Genomic DNA, 15,903 nt, shown 5'->3' with positions numbered 1-15,903 from the left:
GCTGTAGCTGCTACAGCTCCAGACAGAAAGTCACAGTGGAGCGTTCAGCAGCTAAAGAGCCACATAAGTTCTTCATGATTCCCTGGAGACTAAAAACTGAGCTAAAAGTAAATATTACACTTTAACACACGACTTCAAATGTACGCTAATGCTGCTGAATGAGTAACGTTTGCTATATAAACTTTATGTGTTGCTAATATGTCAGTGTTGTTTTTAGCTTCACGCTGCACCCAGACAGATAGATAGATAGATAGATAGATAGATAGATAGATAGATAGATAGATAGATAGATAGATAGATAGATAGATAGATAGATAGATAGATAGATAGATAGATAGATAGATAGTGAACCCTCACTGACCTTCAAAGTCTTATTTTGAATGTCAAATGAATTGATTTATAATAATAACAGCACAAATGAAGTAGAAATGAAAGTTACTGCATGGTCGGTAGATAGTATGGTCACATGGTTCCTTCATCACTGCAAATTATTGCACTTTTTCTGGACTTTCTGTCATGAAAATGATCAGATTTTAATGTTTTCATTAAAGCTGCTGCATGAAGAATTTGAAAATGTCTGACTTTGGCGCCTTCGAGCTGCAGCATCAATGAGCTGAAAGAAACAACAACGCTGCACTTCTGATTAAGATTGTCTCAAACACATTTACACGTAGTTGTTTTAATGCAGCTTCCAAAGCAGTTAACCACTCTCTTCGCCATCTTTGTTTCTTGTAGTTCCTTGGCGCCACGGAGCTCACGGCTTTCATCGAGGGCTATTTCCTGAAGAACATGGTGCTGCTGATCGAACTCGACAGCTTCAAGCAGCTTCTGTACGAACCTCCCCCCGCCGAGAGCCCCGCGTCCAGCCCCGGCATCTGCTCCGACATCCTGCTCGACCTGGAGAAGACTCTGGCCACGCGCATCCACTCCATCCACCTCTCCACCTCCAAGGGCTCCGTGGTGTGACGCCGTCCTCTCCGGAGCGCTCCGATCCAGCCGCAGCATCCATGTAACACCATCCAGTGTCCCGCTATTACAGCCCCCCTCCCCCTCCCTCCCACCTGGTCCCAGCCCCACTGCTGAAGAGGAGTTTTTATGTCAGGGATTCCCTTTAATTCTGCCCGTTGCAGCCAACGGAGGGGTTCATGTCGGCGTACGAGACGAAAGCGGAGAAACTTTCTCGCTTTGTTGGAGGCTTGAACTCGTCGTCCTGATGGCTCCCACTGATCACATCACATCACACCCCCATACAGTAAAAAAAAAAACTGTCACACAAACAATAAAGTGACCTGACCCAGCAGTATCACTTAGACCTAACCATGATTATAAAACTTTCTATCGTATTTCATATAGAATACATGCATGAAATACATACTGTACACCTTTTTTGCTTAAAAGGTAGAGTAGAATTTTAACTCAATAAAAGCAGCTTTCTCATCATCTCTGATATGAGACTTCAGTTTACAAATAACATCACTGTATGGAAGTGGATGCCATCGCAGTAGAAAGTTTCACACATGCCAAAACATAAATATAATCCTACTATACAACCAATAAAAGTGACTCGTAGCAATGCCAGCAGACAGATTTTAGGCGGACTTGTTTGAACTTCTTTCCATTTCATTCTGTCACTTCTATGTTGGATTCGTTTCACTGTGTTATATCTACTGTGTGCAGAGGCCAAACTGATCACAGGAACTTCCACCGTGGCCGACACCGCAGCGCTGATTCAGACTCGAGGCGGCCCACTCAGTGAAATCTATGCTGACGTACGCTTGAAACACGGCTGTCCAACTGGGAAATTAACTTGTGGTAACTCCACGAGCACTGTCGGGTTTATTTATTTTTATTTTTTTATTTTTTATTTTTCTTTCTTTTGCATGACACCTCCTCCACTGAGCTGCCCTGATATTGCTTTTTATGCAGAGCTTACTTCACGAACCAATTTCGCAAAAAAGGGGAAGTGAGGGAAAACGCTGCTTATTAACTTTGTATCTACTGCAAAACAGACTGGACTGAGCCGGGTCTGGAGATGGATTTTGACAGGGAATTTCTCTTAAAGATATTTAAAGCAAAGTGTAAATACGTCCTGAAAGTCATCGTGCTGGTCGTTCTTTTTATTTTTCTTTTGTAAACTGATGTACAGTATTCTCCTACACTCGCTTGGCTGATGACAACAGTCTCACTGAATGTGCTCCCTGAACAGTTTGTTCCTGCTGTATGTCTCTGTTTATGCAAAGTTGCATGTTTAATCTGTTTCGTACGACTCCTCCCTCTCGCCGTAGGTGTGCTGTCTGTGTAGATGGGTAGGGCTGAGTAGGATGTTGATTGTTCCAGTTGAAGTCCAATCGAAGGATGTTCCTTCACATCGTTTCGCTATTTCTGATACATTCCAGATGATCAGGGTAGATGTCTGTCACTTTTTGTTTTTAAATTTCACCTCATCTGAATTTATCAATAACAAGCAGCACTGGATTTATTAGAGACGCAACGTTAACAGACAAACGTGACCCAAAAAATCTGCCTGTTTTAAAACTAAATAAATAAATAAATAAAGTCGAAAACTGGGCAAAAAAAAAAAAAGTTGGAAAAGTTGGTGGATAAAAATCGATAAAAGCTAAAAGTTCATTGGAGATAGCTTCATCATGATGAAAACGTTTCATCATGTTATCCACATTGTTTTTGGAGGAATTAGCTCCACCAGCTGTTTATCTTGATGTTGCCCAACTCGCAACATCTGCACAGGAGAAGTGGATGAAACGTGGGTTCATCTACTTTTTTGTTTTCCTTAAATTCAGACGTGAACTCAGCTGCAGCTGAAACTCGTCTACAGCTCGGGAAAAACAAAACCCTCCTGGTCGAATCATCGGTGCAGAAGAGGAAAAGAGGGAGAAGTTAACTAAGGAGTATTTTAGAAATGATGTTTTGTGTTGAACGGAGGGCTGGAGGAAACTGAGAAACACAATCTGAAGCTTTAAAGAATTTAAATTTCCATTCTGCTTCAAATCGACATGAGTTTTTGTTCCCGGTTTCAACGACAAAGACTTTGAATTCACCGCCGCTTCTCACTGGTGTTTTCTCCACGGCAACAGCAGCCGAGACGATACTGAAACACAAACGTTATAGAATCGTTATTTTACCTGCAACAGTTCCGTGTTTCTACGTTCAGTAACATTGAGGATGTCATTTAAAGAAGAAACATGAAATGGAGGTGCAGGAGGAAAAGCCTTCGGCCTTCTGCGTCAGTGTGAAACAGCACATCTTCACACTGAAGCCAAACAAAGGCGGAACAAAATCCCAAACACCTGAGCCAAAGATGGAAAAAGGAAAATCTTTTCTTTTTTTTCAAAATAAAAGATGCAAAATAAACAGATTTTATATGTTTAAAAAAAAGTTAAAGTGAGTTTAAAAGTTTAAAAAGTGAGAAGAGGCAGATCAGACAATAAAAAAAGTCCATGTTTCATAACCAAGTTTCATTTGTATTCTATTGATTTTGACATTCTGGTGTTTACATCAGTTATTGATGATGTATTGGCTCAGGTGTTTTGAGAATTTGATTGGTTGTTCCAGCCTGTGGCTTTAGTGTAGAGACGTGTTGTGTTCGTATTGTCCGTTTGACGTCTGAGATGTTGCGTCTGTAATGAACCTGGTGCTGAAAGTATTCACACATTTGACTTTCTGTTTCGTGTAATGACATTTTTCCTCCACACCTGCCCACCTGCTGCGCATTTAGATAACGCCTCGGTTCCGAAAAGGACCAAATGCTAAAGCAGACTCCCTCTGGAGTTTAAAGTCGCTCGATCTAAATCGTTTAAGAAAATCTGAAAAAATCCCCGTTTGACCCGACCATGACCCTCTCGCTCAGACACAACACATCTTGATTTAGGAAGAAACCATATGGTCTATTTTATGAATGTAACAATGCAACAAAAGTCAGATATTTACAAAATGTGCAACGTCTCCAGTCCAGCAACAAAACCAAAAGAAGATGCTTCCCTCTGTTTCTAACAGCTTACAATGCAAACGTCTCGAAAGTGTCTTCATAGTTTGTGGTGGTTGTTTCTACATGAATCTGACTGTACCTTCAGAGAAGAGACAAACCTTATGACTTCAGATATTGTAGCACACTCAAAATTACTTAAATATTTGTTTTGGGCCAAAAAAAAAAAAATACAGTCTAAGAGAGAAGAGAAACATACAGGAATATACGAGCTGGTTTTAAGTTCTGTAAATAGTTACAGAAAGTGAAATATAGATATTATCCTACGACTTTATTTTCTTACCTACATACATAGCACTATATATTTTATTTTACATTCCACAGCTATTTTGTTTTACAAAAGTGAAAATGATTATATAAAAAGATGCTTTAAAGTTTTGAAATCAAGCAATATTTCCATCGGACTGTATTATTTTGACGAGTACAATGAATAATATGCCACAGGATACGGAGCTATAATATAAATGTGAATTGAAAGACACATAACGGACAAACGAGTGACTGAAAAAAAGCCTGAATATATTCTTTTTCTTTGTATTCTTGTGACATCCCACCGTGTATTTTATTTTAAATGTATTTCACTCATTTTAAAAGACTATTTCTACCGTATAGGCTGCCAGTCTGTTGATTTTACCCTGATAGCTTTTTACTGAAGCTGTTACTTAGACTAAACTCTGGTTGAAAAACATTCACTTTTACTACATAAACTGAATCATTACACACGCCCACACATCTGAAACTTACTATTTAAATGTGAAATGTAACTTAAAGATGCAAACCGTTTTGTCTCCGCAGAGGTAAAAAGGTTCATAATGATGTCAAGCACTTTTTGTGCTAGTGTTACTGTAGCCTCACACAATCAGAAGCATTAGTATTTGAACTGTAAGCTTAGGTTTGAGTCTCGTTGTGACCAACAGCAGCTGAATATGGCTTTAACATTAACAGATGAGAGACTTGAAGCTTGTCTCTGTTTCTATCAGTCTGAATGTTATGTCATTAGCAATAGACGAACTTTAGCTTGCCCCCCCCACCACCACCACCACCACCCCGCCCCGCCCCGCCCCGCCCCACCTGTACTGGCGCTTTTGATTCGAAACTGGGTCAAAGCCGTAGAGTAAATGTCGGTTCGCATGGCTCTTCTTGTTTAATGTTGTTGAGAATGTGCTCTGTACACCAGCTCTGTTGAACAGGACTCTCCCCCTTTAGTTGTCTGAGCATTTATTTGCCTGCGTATTTGTTCCTGGTAATAAACAACAATTTCTCCTAGAAGCAGTGGAAACATGCATGGGATGTTCACTAGATTTCAAATCCACGGGGGGATGAACTTTTTGCAAATTCTTTTCTTTTTTTTTTTCCTTTGATGAGAACATGTATATTGTACAAAATATATATATATATATGAAATATAAATTATACATGGTGTGAGAAGCAGGGATGTGGTGGAGTATAACAACAAAGAGGAATGTTACACTCGTGCTACAGTTTCTGTCGTTCCATGACATGCTTTTGTGGACAGCTAATAAACGACCACAGTTTAAACCGTATTTTGTTTGTGCAGTATTTAAACTGTCGGATGAATTTGACATGAACTGATGCTGATATTCACGGTACGTGTGATCTCCAGCTGGTAAAGAGGGTCAAAGGTCAAAGGTCAGTGTGTCCTCACAAAATGTGGTTTTGAGCTTGTTGGGAGTCCCTTCAGATTTGAATGTTCACTTCAAGTTAAGAATGAAGTGATTAGACTTTGGTGATCAAAGGTCAAAGGTTTATTTCTTTACAATGAGCATTTACAAGCTCACAGAGCAACTAGCACAGCTGTGGACTCTTCAACTGGTTCTTTGGGCTGCAGTGTGTGTGTCCTGTGAGTTATAGTTAGGCTGTAAAGTGTCAACAACTTCCATGAAAAGACCAAAACAAACTGTATTACTCCACTGACTGAGGCGCACAGCAACAAGCCCATTTAATCCTTAAAAAAACAGGTCACAAATAAGAAGTTTAAGTTTTTAAAAAGGATTAGTAAATTCCTAAAACAGCTGAGCACAGTAGTTTCTAACACAGTTTCATAAAAAAAGAGTAAACAGTGCATTTGTTGGGTACTATTTTCAGCTGTGGATTAACACACATTTAGTGCTCTAGCGAGTATTTCCAGCAGCAGCTTCAGTGTATAAACTAAAGTGATAATGAAGGAACATTTCGCCCAGTGCAAACATGTCTTGTTAACAGTACAGAACAACACCGGAGCTCTATAACACAGAGGATTAAGAAACACGGTGGCTTTAGATACACAGATCAAATAACAGTTGGTTTTTGTTGACAGCAAGATAAAAATAAAGAAAATAAATAACAATATCAAATATCACCAGACTCATACTTTAAGAAATAGATGACCAAACTCAGAATGACAGACATTCAGTTTTAATTTAAAAGCCATCATGAGGAGGAGGGAGGGGAATATGGAGCAATAGCTCACATAAAAGGTGTGTGGCAGCTGATGGACGAGGAACATTTGATCTTGCACTGTTTATTTGTAAGAACAGCTCATAAATAAACACTCATGCAAACTATTTTTATCAAATAATGGCAAATGCTTCTTGTAGGAGTCCCTATATTTGACTTGATCTACAGTTTAAAGAATAAAAGACATTTAAACATTGTAAAATTTACTATAATATAATAGTATATACAGTAACAGAGAAATCACAGATGAAAGCAAACAAAGCCGTGAGTTTGGAACAGCTTTGTTCTTTTACAAGGACACTGCAGCATCCCCTGAATAAAAATGTGACAAATCTGGCTGCAGCCCAGCACCAGGGTGTTTTATCAGTCCCTTCACTTCAACCCAGCAAATGACTGGAGATACTGAAAGTCATGACAGCTCCCTCACAAAGCCAGCGGACTGTCTGCTGTCAGGCTGATGAAGAAATACAAGGTCATAAAAAAGTCTGGAGGAGAGTTTGGCTGTGATTCAAATTTTTTTTTTGGGGGGGGGGGATTCCTTCTCTCTCTCTCTCTCTCTCTCTCTCTCTCTCTCTCTCTCTCTCTCTCTCTCTCTCTCTCTCCACAGAGATACAAACTGCACAGAAGATACTGAAGGAAAGAATGATACCACTGTAGTCATGCAAGTTAAATTACACTTATTTATTTATATATGTGAGTAGATAAATTAGGTTTACAACGAGGCCATTTCGAATTGTCTTGTGGTTTTCTTTACACAACAATAATTGAATATGTCTCTATTTAATATCACATATTTTGTTGCTGAAGTAAAGTTAGTCTGGCCTTTCCTGATGGTTCGTGGTTTTAGATTCTTTCCTCTCCACTTTGGTCCCCTTCTTCTTCTGCTTACACATTTATGCTGAGTTTAAACACTCAACAGACAGCATGCAATCACTAAAACAATAATTTATCAAGATGCTTAAAGAGTTAAATGACTTATTTAACCTTTCTTTCTAACAAATAGGAAGAATTTGCTGTATTGGCTACTGGAGATGTTTGTCTTGGAATAAAATCTTATAAAATAAGTGTCATATTTACATTTTTATACTAGAGAAATAATTTACATGAAATGCCTCTGAGGTGGTTTTACTTTATGTGATGTGCTTGAAGTATGTTTCCTGGCACATTTGTATGTGTTTCTAAAAGCTGATATAAAGTTTCCTTAAAAATGTTCGTGCCACACTGAATAAACATCTGAAACATGATTACAAACAGTAGATATTTGACTAAAAGTGAATAATTATATTTATATTTATACCAAACAGAAAGAATGTGTTGTATTTTCTACTGAAGACGCCTCTTCGCATTAAATGTTTGGGCTCATTTCCTCATATGACCACTAGGGGGAGTAGAACCCAAAACTACTTTATGTATGCTTGACATTTCCCAGACGAAGAAGAGAAACAGCTTTCCTTTGCTGCCAGGCCCAAAGTTGGTGTAATTGTCACGCACAGTAGTTTTCTTGATTGAAATTAACTAAACAGATGTCTCGGCAGGTCGCGTGGGGAGACATGTACCCGTAAAAGCCCGCGGCAACTGAATGAGACGTAAATTAGTGACTACGCCTGCGCACACCTATCAGAATATCGAGCCGCCCTTCCTCCCCGCCGCCAACTTGCACCGCAGGGTCGGGCGGACGTCGACTCACAACAACCCCGAGTTGATTTGCTTCGCTAACTGAACACTTTCCGAGTTAAAATGGAGAGTCCGCAACGCGCCGAAAACGGTAAGCTGAAGATAATTCAGACAAGTGTCACCCATAGCGAGATATCACGTTTTCTTTTGGATTGTGTGCGCCCGATTTTGAACATGGCGTACCCCGCTCTGAGATGGCGGTGGCTTTGTGCTGCGTTACAGCGCCAAAGAGCTGATGTGTGCTGTAGTCAAGGGAAGGAGCTTAACGTCAGCTAAGCTAGTTAGCAAACAGTCAGCCCTGATATTTTGTATCGTAACATAAACGCTTTAACTTGACAGTCAGTGGCAGTTCACTGTCCACGTAGATCAGATAGCAGCTGAAAATGAGCGCTGTAACGGTTGACAGGTGCTGCATTCGCGGGCTTCAACTAGCTAGTGGCTAAAAACAAAAATACAAAACAGCTAGCGCCTGAACGTCGGACAGGCTTTAAAATAGACATACAGCCACACGTTTACTTAAGTAAAATATCAAAACGAATAGCGATGTCATTTCAAAAGAAATGCACCACCTTTACCATTTTCACACTACTTGGATAGCATGGAAAGTCACCTCCGTTGCAGCCATGTTTACCACTAAGTTGGAGCGCTAATGTGCTGTGAGTCGTTATTACGACACACGTGCCAGTCCCTGAAGGCAACCAGGCTGTGTAGTGGATGGCCCACCAGGAGCCTCAAAAACCAGAGGTTCACTGTTAGTTAGTTATTGTGGTGGTATCACTAATTATACTTTTGTTTGGGAATGTTAACCAGCAGACCAGGTTTTGGAGCCATGTGACAAAATCTAGGTTTCATACTGACATTATTTCAGGTAATATTGGGATCAACTTGGACATAATCCCAAATAAATATGACTAATCAAATAGCCGCATACTAATTAACCTACATTTGAGCTGAGCAGGAGCTGTGGTTGGGCTTTTTGGGGTTGTACACAAAGAATGATAAAGCCCTCTATGTAATCTGCAGTATTTGATTAGTATATGAAGGCTACAGGGTTTCCCACATCTTGTTTCTGACCCAGGGTCACCAAGCAGAATAATCTGTTAATGGATGTGCTGTAAAACAAGTGATGTGTCCTATTTTTAGAGTTAATTTGCATAATTGTGGTGCAAAGAGAAGCTTCCAGAAATTGCTGTCACCTTTGTTGTGACTAGTGTTTGTTTTTGCAGGCTGATATAAACATGGATTGACAAAAGCTGATATTAAATGCCAGTTCACCTCCAGAAACATTACACTAAGGCTGCATTAAGGATTATTTCATTATTGTTTGATCAGCTGATTTTTTTTTCTCGATTTATAATTGATAAATCATTGTGCCTGTAAAATGTCAGGAAATATTGAAAGATGCCTGTTATCATTTCCAAACCTAAAGTGGGTTTATAGTCATATATGACAAACAAGAGCTTTTTTTTGTTGCAATTGATTAATTGATGCATTCATTAGACTAAACATAGGCTCACAGAACAGCTAAACTTAAAACTGAAAGTAAATCATAATTATTAGAATTAAACATATCTGTACAGAAAGTAATATAAAGTGTATATGAAGAATAAAGTTTAACATTAAACACTTCCTGTTACAGACTTAGACTTCAGGAGAGATACAGAATGTTGATGCAGTCAGACACATAGACGTAGAAAGTAAACAAAGGATTTGCTGCTATTTGTCCTTTAATAAAAGCCCAGTGCTCATAAAACATCAGCATATCCATGGACTCTGAGCATATTTCTGTTTAATCACACGCACATTGTGATATATTTTCCAGATCATCCCCTTCTGCTGCCGTCTCTGCGCCTCTTCATAGCCCCGCTGCGCCTGGCGTCTGCAGCCATGTGGCAGGTGGTGCAGAGGGGAAATGTGCACGACTATGGGATGGTGGAGGAGTTCATCAGCACTGTGACAGAAATTGTACCTGAACTACTGAATGCAGATCAGAAAGCTCAGCTCCTTCTGGGCCTCAGAGCACGGGTAAGACTGTTTGAGTGTTTAGCAGAAAGTTTTAATGATTCAAAAGGAAACTCAGGGGAAGGGCAGAAAATGACAACGGCAGCAGTTTGGTTTCTCCCCTGCAGATGTTAAGCTGTCAAAACAAAGTGTACAAACCTATTGTTATGCATTCTAGCAGTCACCTTGATACACTTTTTTGTAATGGCTATAATAATACCAACACCACATAAAAATTCAAAGCACCTGTATGTCTCATCTGAATGTTCCCGCTCTGAATCCTACAATATGCTGTATTCACCTTGAGGTGAAATCATATGTTGCAGGTGGTTCTTGAGCTGTGTCAAGCCGAGCAGATATCTGACAGAGAAACCATCGAGATGCACCTGGAACAGATCAAAACCCTCGTATCCACTTGGGCAGCGCAGGTTAGTTGCAGGTCTGAAGTGTGTGTCATAGTTTACATACAATGATTTTTCTTTCTTCTTAAACTACAACTGTTTTGTTTTTGTTTTTTTCCAGCCATGTTTTGCAGAGGTTGTGTTTCCAGAGTCGAACTTTGTGGATCAGATTGAATTGTTGTTGAAAGACCCCGATGAGAAGGAGAAGTTTTTCCAGGTTTGTGATTTATTTATGTTTAAGGGTCCCACAAACATGTGATATGTACAGTTGCTGTTAATATTTCTTCAACAGTGATTCTCTCCCTCCCTCCCTCCAGGATGTCTTCCCGACAGATTTTGGGCCTGAATACGACGGCGCTCTGCAGGTGCTAATGCTGGATTTCCTGTCCAGACTGGAGAAGCTTCTCCCAGTACCAGACATCCAGCAGGTACTGGAACCTATGTGGGACACTAACCCTTGAGTAACCGGTTAGTTTGTCACCCACCATAAAAAAATAATGAGGGGAACCTGGTTGTAGGCAGAGTAAACATTCGCTTTGTGATTGGCAGATCTTAATTGGTGGTTTATGTTAATTCTGTCATGATTGAAGTTGAAAGTAGGACACTGGATTTTTCTTCAGCACATCAATATAGCAGCACAACGTATTCTCTAAGGTTTGTTACTGTAATCCTCTGTCTCTTCTGTAGACGGCGTCCATGCTCTGCGCTGTCCCATCAGCCCTGGAGGAGTGCGTGCACTCAGTTCCTGACCTGCAGCATCTGAAAGCTGTGCTCCTGTATCACACAACACTCGGACATTTCGATTTATCTGGTGAGTCTCATCTGCGCTGCCTGTATTGTCTTTGTCTGTGGGTCAAATATGCAAAAATACATCTGATTTTATCCCTTAAATTACTGGTAAATGAGTTTGTTTACATGCACTTCAGTATCCAGATAATGAGCAGATGAAAACTTTTTCCTGGTTTCTCAAAACCTGAGATTCAGCTGAAATACTTTGATGGAATCCATCATGTTTTGAGTTAGTTTGATAAACCAAACCAAGATTAATAAAAGCTCAGGAGATCAGTCGAGTCGGGTTTATGTCATGACTTTGAAACACAGACCTGAGACGCCGAGCGCTGTGATTCACAATGAAGAAAACAGACTAAATAAATATCCTCAAAGTTGATTAAAAAAAAAAGAAAGGAGGGCAGTGTTGGGTGTCCAAGAAGAAAAAAGAAAAATGTGGAGCAGCAGATGGTGTGGAGATGCAGACAGTGAGGTTCATTTTTATATTAGCAGCCTTAGTCAGAGGTAAATTACTTCTCCAATAATAAAACAAGCTCGCTCCTTTTATAACGGATCTTTTGAGGGAAATCAGCAAAACAGCTGAAGAAAATCTCACACATGTCATTGTATCTGAAAATAGGTTCATGTCTTCACTCTCTGGCACTGATGTGCATGTCAGCGTACGAAATGAAATGTGTAAATTATGTTTATACCTGTTAATGGGATTCTTCTTCTCCACACAGATGAAACTCAAACCATTCCATCTTCTTTTGGGAATTGCATCCTGTCTTCATTGTCCCTCCCTCAGCTGGAGAAGGTTGTGATCGATGCGGATCAAATACAGCTACAGCCTCCATCAGAGCAGATACAGGGGTGTATGACTGTCCAGGTGGAGGGTGAGACTGTGACTCTGTTGGACTACATACAGATTGAACAGCCGTTGGTTGAGCCTGACATTCAGGAGGAAAATGAAGTGAACGAGGAGGAGACAGCCGGAGAAGGGACAGACGAGGACGTTGGTGACGCCTTAAAGCCAGCGGCTTTTCAACCACTAAAACAAAGCAAGAGGCTGCAGCTAAAAAGAAAAGCTTTAAAAGAGAATGACTCGTTGACAGCTAAGAGGCAAAGAAAGAAATACCCCAACAATAAGACGTGTCCCGTGTGCAATAAGACATTCCTTCGGGCTGCGGCCATGAGACGACACCAGGAAATTCATTCTGAAAATCGGGATCTCAGGTACAAGTGCGCCAACTGTGACAAACGATTCAGGGACCATTACGACATGAACCGACACAACATGCGCGTTCATGAAAAGGAAGAGCTGAGCAGCAACTCTAAAGAAGAAGACCCAGGGGATCCCAGCACCTCTGACATGATGTCAGAAAACAAAAACTGCGGTCTGTGTGGGAAGTATTTTGCCCGCCGAGTCGACATGGATCGCCACATGAAGTCCCACTCAGAGGACCGACCGTATAAATGTTCTTTCTGTGAGAAGAAATTCAAGAATCCTTATGTCTTAAAGAGACATCAGAAGGAGATTTGTAAGAGCAGAGAGCTGAAAAAGCCAAAGAGGAAAGAGACACAGCGACCAAATCCACAGCCGCCTTCAGAGGGGTCGACGGAGGGTAAAATCTGCCCCATCTGCAGCAGGATCTTACCTTGCACCGCAGACATCGCAAAGCATTTACGGTCTCACTCGGAAGAGCGTCCTTTCATTTGCGTCACTTGCGAGAAGGGCTTCAAGTACAAGGACACATTGAAGAAGCATCAGATCATTCACGGCCACGAGGGGATCAGAGAGGAGCAGAGCAAGACAGTGGAACAGATTTTGGCTGAAGCAGACACTCGCAATTGTGATGACACTAGTAGCCTTGATAAAAAAGAAAGTAATCTGGAGGTGCCCACGGACACAAACGAGGAGTCCCCGTCTGCACCTGTGCAAAAAGTCAACAAAAAAGCCCTGAAAGTGTGTCCTGTGTGTTCCAGGGCGTTCGACAGTGTCAAAACACTAAACAGGCACATACAGTGTCACACAGACGATCGGCCGTATCATTGCGTCCACTGCAAGAAGCGTTTTAAACACATGCACGGGCTGAAGCGACACCAGATTTACGCCATCTGTCACAAGAAAATCACCCGGTTCTTGTGGAAAAAGGAGCCGAGGGCGGGGCCCAGCCAAAGCGAAATGACCAGCGCCGACACCCAACAGGGGCAACCGCTGAAGATACCAGTGTGGTGTTCAAACTGCGGCAAACACTTTGAATACCTGTCCGCTTTGAAGGAGCACCAGGAGAACGTGTGCAAAGTGGACGTGAGGGAAATCATGAAATGCGACAACTGCGGGAAAGAGTTCAAAAGCATGACCATGCTCAAAGTGCACCAGAGGATCCACAACCCGCTCTACTGCAAAGAGTGCGGGAAGATACTGGCGAACGAGGCCGCCTTCGAGAGGCACAAACTGATGCACAGGCCGATGCAGTGCACGATGTGCGACAAGACTTTCACCTTGCTGAGACGCTTGAGGGAACACTACGAGAAGCAGCACAACTTCACCGGCCCGTATCCCTGCGCGCAATGTGACAAGACCTTCATCCAGCTGTCCTACCTCGCCATCCACCAGAGAATCCACAAAGGAGAGTTCCCTTACATTTGTAACCTGTGTCCAGAGAAGTTCAGGTCGTCCAACTGTCTCACGGTTCACCTGAGGAAACACACAGGGGAGAAGCCCTTCCTGTGCTGGCAGTGTGGGAAGTGTTACCGCTCAGCCTCAGAGCTCACGGTCCACATGGGAACCCACTCTGAGGAGAAACCCTGGGCGTGCACAGACTGCGACATGTCTTATCGCACAAGGCTGCAGCTGACGAACCACATCGAACAAATCCACATGGGCGTCCGGTATCCCTGCAACAGCTGCGGGAAGCAGTTCATGAAAGAGACGTCCCTGAAGAGGCACGAGCTCATCCACACGGGCGAGAGGCCTCACCAGTGCACCGTGTGCGGTAAGACCTTCCTGACCGCCAACGAGCTCCGGCTGCACAACAGGTACCACACCGGCGAGCGGCCGTACAAGTGCGAGGTGTGCGGCAAAGCCTTCATCCAGTCGGGATATTTGAAGTCGCACATGCGCATCCACACGGGAGAGAAGCCGTTTAAATGTGACATATGTGATAAAGGCTTCAGGTTGTCGTATCACATGAAGAAACACAGGCGGACTCACGCCGGGAAGCCAAAGAGCTACATATGTGAGGAGTGTGGGTTAGCGTTCCTCCAGAAAAAATCCCTCTGGGAACACTCGCTCACTCACGCGGTGAAAATCGAACCTTCATTCCCTGATGAAGTGGAGGTCGTACTGCAGTAGAAATCCTTTTGTTTTAATGCAGGTTGTTTTCTTTTATACAATGATGAAGTTTTCTCATGTGGTCACCAAAAATACTCTTCATTTCCTGGTTATTCATTTGTTATTTGATTTTGACCAAGTTATTTCTGTTCCCGTTGTCGCTTCACTGTTGATTCACATGTTCTGAGGCATATTGATGATCTATAAGGCATGTGTATGATTTCTGCTTACAATGCTTTATGAAATAAAATTAAATCATGAGTTCAATTCTTGCACTCTTTGTTTTTAAGTGAAGCTTCTGTAAAGATTGACAGAAGTCATTGACAGTAGTTTTAAGTAACTTCTAGTTTCTCTAGTTTCAGGATCTGATTCTTCATTTTATATTAAATGATTTTGGCTGCGGACTGTTGGTCGGACAAAACAAGCAATTTAAAGATGTCACCCTGGGCTGTGGGAAATTGTGATGGATGTTTTTGATTGTTCTGTAAAATTTTAGATCATTTGATTCAGAGCTAAAACTAAATTATTTATTATTATTGAATAATCTTAGAGACCAAGATAACGTGTAAATATCTGGTTTTGTCCGATTAACAGTATAAAACCAAAGATGTTTAATTCACTGTCATAAAGCAAAGCATATAGCAACTCAAAAGATGAATCAAATGTTCAAATAATTAATCAAATGTTATTAATAGTTACTGATTAATTTTCTTTTGATCCACTAATCCATTTATTGGCTATGAATCAACAGGTTAATCAATAGTGAAAATAATTGTTGGTAATAAAAAGTAGAGTAACTATTTCAAAAATTGTTTGAGGTTGTATTAATGTGTTTTAACGAAACATCAAAGTACCAGTGTGTCCCAGTTGAACACTATATACTAACTGTAAACAGTATACTATATGATTTTTTTTGCAGTTAGCACGTGATTCAATCAAAATGTGACTCCAAATTAAACTTCACAAACAGACTTGACGATGTTTTCCAAAGTTATTTTTTGATTTCTGGGGTTTAAAGGAGAAAAAAAAAAAAAAGCTGTTTCACCATCATCCACAATTTGCTTGAAAAGTTTGTTGTTGTTTTTTGAATATACTTCATTTTGTAATTTTTCCAATGAGAACACACAACACACTGAAAACCTGCTGGGATAGGGGACATACAAACTGATGTCCAGCGATTAGTCAGTAGTGCTGTTTAACCAGAAGATGGCAGTATAGCAGTACTAATGATGATCGGGGGCTCAGCAGCCGTACTTCAGGGAGGG

The 15,903-nt window shown here is 41.1% G+C and overlaps 2 protein-coding genes across 2 annotated transcripts in view; both read left to right on the top strand.

Annotated features, from left to right (window-relative positions):
- LOC111224825 (ankyrin repeat and BTB/POZ domain-containing protein BTBD11-A) overlaps window positions 1-3,394 on the top strand; it is a 163,114-nt gene extending 159,720 nt beyond the window's left edge. The window contains exon 17 of the mRNA XM_022749488.1: window positions 736-3,394. Within this exon, the coding sequence (XP_022605209.1) occupies window positions 736-966 (231 nt within the window). The 3' untranslated portion in view covers window positions 967-3,394. The remainder of the gene's footprint in view (window positions 1-735) is intronic.
- A 4,566-nt stretch (window positions 3,395-7,960) lies between these two features.
- LOC111224481 (zinc finger protein 14-like) lies at window positions 7,961-15,609 on the top strand. Its single transcript, XM_022748981.1, has 7 exons — window positions 7,961-8,222; window positions 9,954-10,156; window positions 10,459-10,560; window positions 10,655-10,750; window positions 10,851-10,961; window positions 11,221-11,344; window positions 12,045-15,609. Exons 1-7 carry the CDS (start codon window positions 8,195-8,197, stop codon window positions 14,657-14,659), a joined length of 3,279 nt encoding a protein of 1,092 aa, XP_022604702.1. The 5' UTR covers window positions 7,961-8,194; the 3' UTR covers window positions 14,660-15,609.
- The last annotated feature ends 294 nt before the right edge of the window (window positions 15,610-15,903 follow it).

The sequence above is a fragment of the Seriola dumerili genome, unplaced genomic scaffold (assembly GCF_002260705.1).
Source record: "Seriola dumerili isolate Sdu_G_001 unplaced genomic scaffold, Sdu_1.0 BDQW01000138.1, whole genome shotgun sequence".
NCBI classification, from domain to species: Eukaryota; Metazoa; Chordata; class Actinopteri; order Carangiformes; family Carangidae; genus Seriola; species Seriola dumerili.
Note: the sequence above shows the minus strand (reverse complement) of the source record. Positions and strands in the feature narration are given on the sequence as shown.

Coding starts and splice junctions, on each gene's coding strand:
- LOC111224481 (XM_022748981.1), top strand. CDS start 8,195: ATGGAGAGTCCGCAACGCGCCGAAAACG. Junction 8,223..9,953: donor TCCGCAACGCGCCGAAAACG/GTAAGCTGAAGA, acceptor TATATTTTCCAG/ATCATCCCCTTCTGCTGCCG. Junction 10,751..10,850: donor AGAAGGAGAAGTTTTTCCAG/GTTTGTGATTTA, acceptor CCCTCCCTCCAG/GATGTCTTCCCGACAGATTT.